Source organism: Desmodus rotundus, chromosome 1 (assembly GCF_022682495.2).
Source record: "Desmodus rotundus isolate HL8 chromosome 1, HLdesRot8A.1, whole genome shotgun sequence".
NCBI classification, from domain to species: Eukaryota; Metazoa; Chordata; class Mammalia; order Chiroptera; family Phyllostomidae; genus Desmodus; species Desmodus rotundus.
The window spans coordinates 4,262,565-4,275,310 of record NC_071387.1 but is presented as its reverse complement, the minus strand read 5'-3'; the positions used below and the strand labels follow the sequence as shown (position 1 = coordinate 4,275,310).

The following is a 12,746-nucleotide window of genomic DNA, read 5'->3' as shown; positions in this document are numbered from 1 at the left end:
GCTGAGAGAGAAGTTCGGGACAGTGAGAGAGGCAGGGGCGGGCAGCGGATGGCCGCATCCCTGGGGGACAGGCAGAGGCGGAACTTCCCTCGGCCTCCCGGTCGGTCCTGCGCTCTCAGGCGCCGCAGCAGTGGGGTTTACTTCATAGGGTTGTGGGGACTTAGTGCAGATGAAGAGCCGGGCACGGTGCTGGCCCCGCGGCAAGGAACCAGTAAGTGTCAGCTCTTGGGTCACGTTCTGTTGCATAAACTTGAACCTCACTACTCCTAATTTCTCTTTAGAGACCTAGTTCTTACCAATCTTACCAGTCCTCAAATTTAGCTAATAGCGTTGTGCATTGAACACCTGAAAATTGAACCTGAAGGCAGGCCTTGAAGAGAATTAGCCATTGCTTTGGGGAGTCAAAATGCCTTTTCTTAGGGCCATGGTCAGTTAATCACTTAGCAGTAGAAGTAATAGTGGCTAACGGGACATTCCGGGGAAATTGCCTGTCGTTGGATAGCCCCACTTCAGTGACTCGGCCTCAACGGACCCAGGAGTCTGGAGTGACGCCTTAAAGGAAAGCAGGAACTGTGACGGGAGTGCTTTCCAACTGTCTCAGGCCTGGCCGGGGGCAGGGGGGCTTTCAGCCTGATGCAGGTGGCCTGTGGCAGAAGAAAACCACCTCTCTGGTTGGCGGGCTCACGGTGCACAGCTTCCGTCTCTCTACCAGGCAGCGACTTGTGGGACCTTTTCTCCCCCACGGACCAAAAGTATGTGGACGGCTGGGCTCCCACCCTGCTGACTGCCCGTTAGAAAGCACAGAGAAATGAACTTCTGCATTACACCCTATTCAGGGACCTTGGCCATGGTTTACGTTCCATAAAAAAAAATACTGCATTTTCTAGATATTCCTAAAGGTTTTCCTGGTCAGGATGCATTTGCTTTTCATCTTTACAGTTGGTCATTTCTGCTATTGCAGGTTAACAGGTAATTAAGGTGCAATCTTATTTTTGACTTGTTGCTAAAGACCAACAAGTGCAGGGTGCCGTACCTACAAGTTCATCTTAATGAACACGGAGGAGGGCTGTGTGGCCTGCATTGCACACGGCAGGTGCTGAAGACTGAGAACGCTTAGTCCTCGCCCCCAAGGAGGTGACGTTACTGTGCCGACAATAGCAAGAGAAGGAGTCGATGCCCCGGAGTGGCCTGCTGCCAGGCCCCAGGCCTGACACGCGCACAGAGATGCTCTGCATGAGGACGGACTGGGTCCGTGCTTCTGTTGTCCTGGGGGGCGGATGAGACACCGAGGCTCAGAAATGAACATGTTGCAGACCTGGCGGGCTGAGGTTTGAACAAGGCTTGTCCGCCCCCGGGCCCAGGCTCACTGCACCGCACAGGACGAGGAACAGATTCCTTCCCACGTGTCGCAGGGCGGCTGTCGAAACAGACCCCAAGTACCCAGATGAGGTGGAGAGGAAGTGACCTCTGGGGTGGGGCTGAGGTGGCAGTGGGGAGGATGGGCAGATCAGAGGCTCGCTACCTACAGGTCCTGAGGGCCGGAGGACGAGTTCCCGGAAGGGTAGATGGCCCGTGTCAGGGTACACGAGGTAAGGCAGCAACAGGGTGTGCCTGGGGGAAGCGGCAAGGCGTCTGGGGAGGCCAGGATGAAAAGTGGGGGCCATTGCAGGAGATGGCCCCGGACCAGACCCCAAAGGGCCTCACACGCCTCCCTTTGGAGCTCAGGCTTCTGCGTTAGTGGCCTCCGGAACAGCCCGCACCATTTTGTGAGGGCCTGTTCCCTGCTGGAAGCAGTGTCCTCCACATCATCTGCCAGCTGCCCACTGCCTGGCAAGCACGGGCTCCCCAGGTCGCCGTAGGTCACTGCCAGTAAACAGTGACTGACGAGGACAGGCAGACCGACACCCGGACGTCTGCTAGATGGGGCTTTAACAGTAGCGACTGAGTCAGAACTGCATTTTAGAAAAGCCCCTTCTGGTGACCGTATGGGCAAGGTCGGAGGGGAGGCCGTCGAGGGTGTGGAGGGCATGGAAAGGACAGGACTGATGAGAGAGATATGGGAGGAGAAGCGGCCAGGATGTGGCTGTGAACTTGATGGGGGAGGGGGAGGGGGGGGCGCGTGAATGGCAGGCGGTCCGAGTGGCTTGAAGGTGGTGGGGTCTCACTTTACATGGATCTTTCCTACTTTATTTCCAGTAATTGTGGACTTCTTTGCAACAGATTCCTAGAGGGTGATACAAAATTCCTTTTTGCTCGCTCGCTCTCTGCATGTTGGTAGAGGGAGGGGCATAGGGACTGTGTATCTTCAGAAAGGTTGCTGTGTGGACTGCGTGCAAATAGGGACAGAGGTTAGGACGGAGAATTTTGTTTTCTAAAAGTGACTGGCTAGAAATATTATAATGTAAAAAGATTCCAGGGGAAGTAGTTAAACCTTGGGCTCATTTAAGTGACTTTATTTTTTTTAACTTTTTAAAGGTTTCTCTAGAAACCTATTTAACTGCCTGTAATATAATAAAACTGCATTATTTTAGAACTACAACTGTGTGATTTGGACTTCTCCCTAATCTACAGCAGCCTCCTTTCCTGGCCCCTCTCCCGGTCAGATTGCTGGGGCTGCACTGAGTCAAATCTCAGTGCAGGAGTCATTAGCCCGGAAGACCCTTGGGGTCTAGGGTAGAATTCAGGGGTTTGTGTCCTTGGATGGGAGAGTGTTAAGCTTTATTTCACTAACCTTTACCTGAAAATAAGTTTTTTTTTAAAGAACTAAGTAACAGTCTTGGCTGGTGTGGCTCAGTGGATTGAGCGCTGGCCTGCAAACCAAAGGGTCACCAGTTTGATTCCCAGTCAGGACACATGCCTGGGTTGCAGACCAGGTCCTCAGTTGGGGGCCTGCAAGAGGCAACCACACACTGATGTTTCTCTCCCTCTCTTTCTCCCTCCCTTCCCCTTTCTCTAAAAAGTAAATAAAATCTTTAGAAAAAGAAGGAACTCAGGTAACACAAACCACAGTAATATTAGCAGCACTTGTGACTTTGTCACCAGTGGAAATCAGATATTCTCATACCGTGTAGTAATAGTTTGGATATTTACACTCATCGCTGCTTTGGAGTGACAAGTAGTTACCACTGGATCTTGTTATTTAATGTGTTGAGAAAGAAGCATTCATAAAGAAGCATCATCACAAAATTTTTTAAACGTTTTGAGGACTATTTCAATAAAATTGTTTTCTTTTGCAATCCTTTGTGTTTATTTTGTGAATTTACAAACTTTATTCTGAGGAGTCCCTAGGCATCACCAGGGGGTCCTCTGCATAGCGCAGGTGAAGACCCCTCCCTTGGTGGCCTTGCTGGGTCAGGCTGGGTTTGGATTCCTGTGAAGCCTGCTTCCCTTGCTGGGCACGGCCTTGTTTGGGGTCACCTCCTCCCCAACCCCTCACACCTCCCGGCCCTCAATGTCTGTGTTCTTACAAATCAACCCATTGGACTGTGCTCGCCTTCTGTTAGACTTTGGCTTTGAGGCCTTGTCCACGTTCAATATCTGTGTCTGTCCCGCAAGGGGCAGGGGTCATGCAGTGACTCTCTGCTTCGGGGCCACCTGGCCCCACCCGGCCCCACCCTTGCTCCACAGCCCCCGACTCTGTTTTCTGGTGCTGGGAAATTTTTGTTCAGAGCGTAAAGTTAATGCGAAGGCTGTATTTAGCTAATAAACTTGTTTTTAAAATAATTGTAACTGCTCTGGATGTGGGTGTACATGACAAAATAAAGGACCGTGTAGACTGTAGATAAAATTACTTTCAAGTTCAGGTTGTGGGAAATAATACTTTTCCTCCAAGCTCACAGTATAAAAAGCTGTAGGAGACTTACAAACCGACTCGAGCATAGTCTCAGCGTGATCTCACCAGTTGGAGCAGAGTAGGAAATAAAACACGAACCCTTCCCTCTTTTTTGAAGGATCTGTTTTATAGATTTTAAATTATAGAGATTCCTTGAACTGGAGGATGATAGTGAAGGGCCCACAAAGGAAACAAGAGTCAAGCAGCATGGGTTTAAATAATTGAATGTGAGCAAAAGTAAAGAGAATGTTTCGCACATCCGACACACCCTGCCCTCTCGCTGCCCCCCACCCCCGAAGTGGTGGTGCCCTTGGTGGACAGTGAAGACAGCAGAGGGAACCCCAGAGGGAACTGTGGCCTTGGGCACAAGCGGCGGCGGGAAGGTGGGGAGCTTCCCAGGGATGTTGTTCCTGGAGGTGAAGTCTCCCCTCCCATCCCAGCTGTGAAGCAGCCCAACCGGCCCTGGAGTGCGGGAGCATTTTCTTCTCTTCCTGTTTGCCAGTGGCGGGTTCAGCAGCAGCAGCAGCAGCAGCCCCTGGAAGTCTAGACTAGATACACTGTATCAGAGAATCTTTTGTAAACATTTTTGATGAGTGACTCACAACTTTAAGAAAGGATTATTTTGTATCAGACAATCTTTAAATTGTATTTCAAAGACCCAACCCATTTTCTTAGAATACTGTCTAAGTTAATCATGCACAGGCCCAGTGAGTTTTGTGGCGTTTCCAAACATTTGGTATTCTCATAGTTGGAGCCCTTGCTTTTTAGAGGTTTGGAGGCCTTTTGTAGATCTCACCATTCTTGGTGCGGAAACGGCTCATAGTGACTTTTCCAGAGTTTGGTTGGTGATGGGAACTTTTTCATTAACATTATGGGGAAATAAGAGCAGGGTTTTTAATGGGGTGAGAGGTAATTTTGAAGATACAAATCTTAAATATATTTAAAATAGGACCCAGAAAGGATGCTACAGAAAGTGTTTAAAAAAAAAAAAAAAGTACAAGAATACCTGGCCCAGTGGCTCAGTTGGTTAGAGTGTTGTCCTGCTACCCCCAAGGTTGCGGGTTCAATCCCCAGTCAGAGCATAAGAATCAACCAATGAGTGCATAAAAAAGTGGAACAACAAACTAATGTTTCTTGTCTTCCCACTCCCTCTAAAATCAATAAATAAAAATTAAAAAATTAAATTCAAGAATAATAGCAGATGCTAAACTTTTCTTTGCCAAGACGTAGCAATAGCCAAAAGATCCATTGGAAGGACAGAACAGGGAGCTGTTTTGGGCATCTTTTTTAATGAAGCCTTCGGGCTTCCTTAGGAGTGTAACTTCCTGCCAGTGGGACTGGCAGAAAGTTTGTGTGTTAAACAAGGAAGATTTAAGTACATTCTGCAACTTGGGCCCTGCAAACTGGGACCATTTTTAAGGTTGACAGGCATAGTTCACTGAGAAATGAAGCAAGGAACTTGGCGTTTATACATCGTGAGTCAGTTTTGACATCAGCCTGGACTGGGAATTGACTGGAAGGTTTGGGGCTTGGACTGTGGCTACGCGTCAAGTGTCTCGATCCAGAGGCATGCATGAGCAATACTTCCCTTTGGGCTTGGGCCATTAATTCGTGGAATGGAGCAAGAACTGGGGAGGAAAGCTGAGAGGCTGCCTTGGGTTTCCTCACGTCCTGTTGCATCCAAAAGCAGTGGGAGGCCCCTTCCTTCCTGACGAGGAAGGCCTCGTCCCTTCACATGCAATTCCAGTGTGTGCCTCCGTGTTAGGGACAGTCCCTTCTTAACTCCGACGCCAAACGCACGGTCCCCCCGGGCGAGGCTGTGCGATCTGCCTATTCCAGGTGTTTTCCAGGCCACTTCCCCTGATTATGTAACTTTGATCGAATCCAGATGCTGCAGAATGCTTGATAGAAGAGGTCAAATGGCATTGGAGAAGAAAAGCATTTCTGTGTTCATGACTTCGGTTTAATTTCCTGTGTGGGCCTGGTCTGCCAAAGCTGTGTGCTCACGGCCCGGAGGTCAGGTCGCTGGAGGGAAACGCACACGCACTTTTCCGGGACAACTTGAGAAGATACCCTCCTCTCCCAGTGTGCTTTTTCGTGTGAGATTATCAGTTATGTGAGCATCAGCTGGCTCCTATTCATAACAGTTTTTCTGTTTCTGTTCATTGTTGGTTTTTTTTTTTTTTTTAGAGAGGGGAAGGGAGGGAGAGAGAGGGCGAGAAACATCAATGTGTGGTTGCCTCTCACGCGCCCCCTACTGGGGACCTGGCCCACAACCCAGGCATGTGCCCTGACTGGGAATTGAACCTGTGACCCTTTGGTTTGCGGGATAACACCCAACCCACTGAGCCACACCAGTCAGCCCCCCTCCCCCCAGCTTTTTTTTTTTTTAAAGTTTGATTTCTTACTGAGTTTCCTTAAATGAATATTCAGATTTCATTCCGCAATATCTTTATATGACTGTTAAGATCTGCTTGGAAGTAGATTTGCTTGTTTCAAAGAACCGTTGTGCATATTTGTCATTATCACAGAGAAATTCTAGAGCGTTTCAGCATAGTTCAGGAAAAAGAAAAGCAAGAAGAAACTTTAGGAGAAAATAATGAACTATTTTGACCCTGTGGTGACTAATAGTCACACACTCCTAATATGAGAGATGTTGATTGGTTTTCAACTTGTAGAATCTACCCATAGACAAAACATGAAAGATTTTGTTGCAGAAAAAGACACTTGTTCACTTTCCCGAGGTACAAGTCAGAGTCAAGAAGGCCCTTTTGAGGCGGGGCATAGAGTGAGGCAGCTGGAAGGCAGGTGAGGATGCTAACACCCCTGCCTTAGGAAGTAGGTAGTTGACAGGTGCTGTCTCCAGCTGGTAGAACAAGAAATAAAGCGGAGAGTCTGATGCTGAAAACACAAAGATAACCAGTAGAGGGCGGCACAGGAGACATGGGGGGGCGTGGGGGCGGGGCTCGGGGGGGTAAGAGTGATACGGCTTGTGTTGAGAGAGATGGAAGTGGTCACCCAAAAAATAACTCTTGGCTCTAGGCATAGAGGAGAGTGGATGGAAAATGTTCATGATAAGCCCTTCTGTACTATTTGACTGTAAATTATGTGCCTGTTAACTTTGATACATTTAAAAATACTTCAAAGCGAGACTTTCCCTCCGTTTTATCACGTAAGCAGTGGCAAACTTGTGAGGATGGACCATCTCCATTTCTAACCGAACTCGTTTTCATTTTCACTGAACTAATGCATTGAAAAGGGCTAAACTATTCGGGAACTTTACCTTGGAATGTAAACACTTAGTGTTTTCACCAGATCTGGGAAAGGAAGATTCCATTTTTCCATGAATATATAATGCACACAGGTGTTAAGAAACAAAATAAATTAGGAATGTGTAACTTTGGAAATACAGACTTTTTTTTTTGCTCCTGAGAGCAAAATTAATTTTTCCCTAACGCTCTTCTTTCTTTCATTCCCCTTGTTCCAGAAGCCCTCCAAAGGCCGGTCACATCCGACTTCGAGCCCCAAGGCCTGAGCGAAGCCGCTCGTTGGAACTCCAAAGAAAACCTCCTGTCTGGGCCCAGCGAGAACGACCCCAACCTGTTCGTCGCGCTGTATGACTTTGTGGCCAGTGGGGACAACACTCTGAGCATAACTAAAGGTGGGCAGCCGGCGGTCGGTGCCAGCGCCAGGAACGGGGGGGACTGTGGCTTGGCTGTTCACCCCTTTGCTGGTTGGAAGCGCAGATTTAAAGTTTGGAATGCAGAGATACCAAAAAATATACCAGCATCTTCATAAGAGACTCACTTTTTTGAGATGGGTTCCCGTGCAGTGGTCCTTCACAGAAACAGCTTTCGTTACTTTACCCTGAAAAAGACACCTGGAGCAGACACTGAAAACCCTTTTTTTGTGAAAGAAAAAATATTTTTTTCCCTAAAAAGCTTCCTTATATTAGGAACACTTGAGTAAACAAACAGATTTATAAGAACTGAGGCTACATGTTTATCTCCGTGTTCTTGCGGACAGGAAGCTCCCTGTACAGCGTTCTCTTGTGCACTTAAAAATGCACATGGTTATGTGGGCTTGTTAAAATGAAGTAGGTGTTTAGGAATTTGGAGGTTTTTGGTAATCATACAAGACTAAGTGAGACTGAGCGAATTATGAAGCTGATGTGTGTGATTTTGTTCTTTCCTTCGAAGGGGAAAAGCTCCGGGTCTTAGGCTACAACCACAACGGGGAGTGGTGTGAAGCCCAAACCAAAAATGGCCAAGGGTGGGTCCCAAGCAACTACATCACGCCCGTCAACAGTCTGGAGAAGCATTCCTGGTACCACGGGCCGGTGTCCCGCAATGCTGCTGAATACCTGCTGAGCAGCGGGATCAACGGCAGCTTCCTGGTGCGGGAGAGCGAGAGCAGCCCTGGGCAGAGGTCCATCTCGCTGAGATACGAAGGGAGGGTGTACCACTACAGGATCAACACTGCTTCCGATGGCAAGGTAGGGGCCCTGGTCGGAGGGGCCGAGGGAGGGGTAGTCTTTGGCCAGGAGAACCCAGAGGTCCTGCTGGGTTGGTAAGTTACTCCATCAAAGCTCAACCAGGAAGATGTTTGAAGAAGCTTTCAAGTAAACAACAGGCATCATTCCATTTGCCTTGTGAAAGACCCTCTGTTGAGGGCTGATCACATGCTATTGTGAGGGCCAGTGCGGGTCTCTGGTTCTCCTGCCGGAATGCTGCTGTTAGCAGTTTCATAGGGCAAGGGGGGTGTCTGCTGCGATCCACCCATACCTCTTACAGTGACACTGCTCTGTGAGAGATCTCTTACAGTAGTAAGTTCTCCTCAATGAGAAAGATTCGGGCAAAGGTGGGTATTTTAAAAGTGAAAAGCCGCCTTAATATCACCTCCCCAATGTAAGTCTGATGCATGGCCTTCTTCCTGTGGATAAAATCGTGTGTGTGTGTGTGTGTGTGTACAGTTTTTATACAACAGCGGGGTCGCATCATACCCGTCGATGTCCAAACCCAAACCATAGTTTGGTAAAGGAGCTGACATACTCTGTGGTTTTGTGACCTTCACATAGAGGGTCCGTAAGAGCCCGGGAAGGGAAGGGAGGAGTGAACTCTCACCGAGCCCCTGCTGTGTGCCGAGGGTCTTTCCACCTTCCTCCCACTCGGACCTCCGCCAGTCTTCAGGGCACTGTTTCTGAGGTCTGCACGTCCGCGTCAAGGGCTGGGTGCCTGGAGGGTGCCGCGTCTTGCCCAGGCTTGCGCAGTGACAACTGGGCTGTGACCCCGCTGTTGGCTGTGCCACACGGGTGCCGATGGGCGGGTTGCGAGGGTGGGTCCAGGCGGCGTGTGTGTTCTATAGTAATGTCTCGTGCGTGCACAGGTTTGAGAAAGATGAGTTAGATGAAAGTAGTTCTGTCTCCTGATCCAGCGCCCTGCCCGGAGGCAACCTCTGGGACCAGTTTCTTCCACATTAATCCAGTGCGTATATATTTACACTTAAAAAAACAACCAAACGGAGCGTACTACACAGTGTTGCGCATCTTGCTCTTCCCACCTGACGAGGTATTTTGGGGGTTGTCGGAGGCAGCCCGTTTAGAGCTGCCTCGTTCTCAGCGCCGCCTCGCGTGGGCGGCCAGCCGCCAGTTACTTAAGCAGTGCCCCACTGGTGGTCATTTGGGTTGTTTCCAGTCTCGGGCTGTGACAAGTAATGCTCTTAGAAGGTGGCTTTCAGACCTTTAAAAATAACCTTTGCCTGCGGTAAAAAACCATATTACATCACCATCCAATACTCCCACTAGCAGCAGGAGGTTTGTGAAACCCTGCTTACTCTTTTTTTTTTTAATTTTGTTTTATTAATTAGAAAGAGGAACATCAATTTGTTGTCCACTTATTTATGCATTTATTGGCTGATTCTTGTATGTGCCCTGAAAGGGGATTGAACCCACAACCTTGGCGTTATCAGAATAACGCTCCAACCAACTGAGCTACCTGGCCAGGGCCAGCCCTGCTTACTCTTAATATATTCAGTGCACTCTGCTATCTTGTATTCCATGCTGTTCTGTTTCATTTTTTGAAAAATTCAGGCCATCGTGCACGCGGTCGATTTCACAGAGCCCTAGCGGGCCGCCCCGCAGTTTGAAACACATTGTGCGCACCTCTTTGTGCTCAGGAAGCGCGCGCAGGGTAAGCGCGAGAGCTGGGGACGGAAGGGTGTGCGCGTTTAAATTTGTGCAGGCTTCGCGCAGTTACCTTCTGTGGGAGTTGTACAACTGAGCGTGCTCACCAGCAGCGTGGGAGAGAGCACGTTCCTCCTCACCCTCTGCGGCGGCACTTTCTCAGACTCGCGGAAACACCTCTCACTGATCGGCGAAGCCGGTACCTCGTTACCTTCACTGTGCATGTGTCATATTTTGAGTGACCCCCATGCCATTTACCGAATTCGTCCTCCCTTACATATTTGAAATACACCGAACCTACGTGCGCATTTAGGTCTGGTGATCTCTCTCTCTTCTCTTCCGTTGGCCTGTCTGTACCAGTACCTGTGCCAGTACCAGACTTTCAATCTGCTGTGGCTTACCATGTTTCGGTATCTGGTAGGGCCAGTCCCTCATCTTAATCTCTGTAGCATTTTTTGATTATCCTCACACATTCATTCGTGCCACCCATACAGCTGCTCCGTGTGTATGTGCTGTCTGTCCAGAAAAGTCCAGCCCTTGTCAATGTAATGGGAACAGTTTGCGTGACATCGACGTGACCTGGAGCCGAGGAGAGTGGACTGGAACGCACATGCGTGAACAGTGACGACTTCACTGTGCTGGTCAGTGGGGGCGGTAGACACCGTCGAGTGAGCGTGTGCGCTGTGTGGCCGTCACATTCAGAAGGACTGAGCGAGGAGAACTCCAAACCTGCATCCAGTTTTGTGTTAGGGTTGAACGTTCCTCCATGGGAACCGCTCGGGGGACGCAGGAGGCTTTCAGGGACGATGCGTTGAGTGCAGCGCAAATACAAGTGTGGCCCAGACCCTTCGGAGACGGTCGAGAACCCGTTGGAAGTGACCCACGTTCCGGGAGGCCCACAACCAGCAGGACACCTGAGGATGCTGAGCGTGTGCGGGCACAGCCGACGCAGATGGGTGGCTGACCGCACGAGAGCTGGAAGCGGATCTGGGACTCCAAAAACCGCTGTGTGTGAGATTCTGACGCAGGATCTTGGCGTGAAACGTGTCGTGGCAAAATTCATTCCGCGGCTTCTGCTACCAGAGCAGAAGGATCATCGTGCTGCGGTTGCTGATGACTTGATTCAAACCGCTACCAATGAGCCGGATTTCCTCCAGAGGGTCACAGCCAGAGATGAATTGTGGGTCTGGGGCTGTGATCTGGAAAGAAAGGCCCACTGCCCCAGTGGAGGCCACCTGGTTCTCCACGCCGGAAGAAGATGCAGCAAGATGAACACCGTGTTAGCTGTGTTTTTTGATTGGGAAGGTATTGTCCGTCACGAGTACGCCCCTCCAGGCCAAACGGTTAATAAGGAGCGCCACCTCAGCGTGTTTCAGCGGCAGAGAGGTGCAGTGCGGCGGAAATGGCTGCAGTTACGGGCAACTGGCGATGGGCAGCTTCTTCACGGCGACGCCCCCACTGTGCCTCCTATCTGGGGCGGAGTTTTGTTTTTGTTTGTTTTCTTGGCAAAATATCAAATCATGAAGATGACTCAGCCCCCCTACAGCCCAGATTTGGCACCCTGTGACTTCTGGCTTTTCCCAAAACTAAAATCGCCTTTCAAAGGGAAGAGATTTCAGACCATCAGTGAGATTCAGGAAAATACGACGGGGCAGCTGATGGCGATTCCCACAAAGGATTTTGCAGAGTGTTTTGAACAGTGGAAGGGATGCTGGGAGAACTGTGTGAGGTCCCAAGGTGCCTACTTCAAAAGAGACTGAGGTGTCATTGTCCAATATACAGTGTTTCTTGTATCTTCAATAAATGTCTCTCTTTTTCATAGTGCACGCCTGGCTCCTGTCTGAACAGACCTCTGTGTGTGCATGTGAGAGAGAGAGAGAGAGAGAGAGAGAGAGAGAGAGAGAGAGAGAGAGAGAGAGAGAGGGAGAGAGAGAAAGAGAGAAAGAGAGATAGATTCTTACCTGTTTTTTCCACGTGTGTTAAAGTCTTCTGGCCAAAGTCCTGTTGCCAACACCGGATGCCTGTCCTCACGGCAGATGTCTTCATGCACCGTGCCGATGGTGGTTTGTGCGGCAGACAGCATAGTCTGCTGTGGGTGTGTGACTAGAGAACGGGCTTGTCAGCTTGCTTTTGGGGGCATTGTCTCATCCCGGAAGTGGAACAAGGCCCTTCCATTCTGTAGGATGTATTCCTAGGGGTTGGGCCCTTTGAAACCTTGCCTTCAGACCCCAGGCGGGCCTTCTTCGTGAATTAAAGCAGCAGAGTGCGCCTAAGGGAGGTGATTTCCTGCAGCTGCCCTGCTGCTTCCCACCTGTGCTGTTCATCCAGGGCAAGCCATACTGCGCCAAGTCGTCAGCTGAGGTTTGTGTTGAACAGGGTAGCCGTCTGTTTTCCCTGGAGTTATTCGATCGCATCCTTGCAGGCAGGCATGATATAGTTGGACAGCTCAAAGGGAGAGAGCTAGGCCTACGTGTGGGATGCAAGACTTGTAGATTTGAGAGTCGGCCATTGAGGAAGACGATCCCTCTGTCTCAAAGCCGGTGTGCGCCAGGGGCTCCTTTCGCTCCAGGTGGAGTGCAGGAGACTCATTTGGTCAGGCACGCTCCACCACTGGGTGCTCCTTCCAGCATCCCGGGCCTCTTGCCCTCCTCCCTCCCTGGCAAAGACTCTCCCTTCAGTGCTCTGAGCACCTGGAGCCTTCTCAGCCCCCAGGGACATCAGACAGACCTTCTG

General features: G+C 49.9%; 1 protein-coding gene across 2 annotated transcripts in view; it reads left to right on the top strand.

Annotated features, from left to right (window-relative positions):
* Positions 1-12,746, top strand: part of ABL1 (ABL proto-oncogene 1, non-receptor tyrosine kinase) — a 113,164-nt gene that overhangs the window by 73,260 nt on the left and 27,158 nt on the right. For both annotated transcript variants that reach the window (XM_024562028.4, XM_053919646.2), the window contains exons 2-3: positions 7,320-7,493; positions 8,032-8,327. In XM_024562028.4, coding sequence (XP_024417796.2) covers positions 7,320-7,493; positions 8,032-8,327 — 470 coding nt within the window. The remainder of the gene's footprint in view (positions 1-7,319; positions 7,494-8,031; positions 8,328-12,746) is intronic.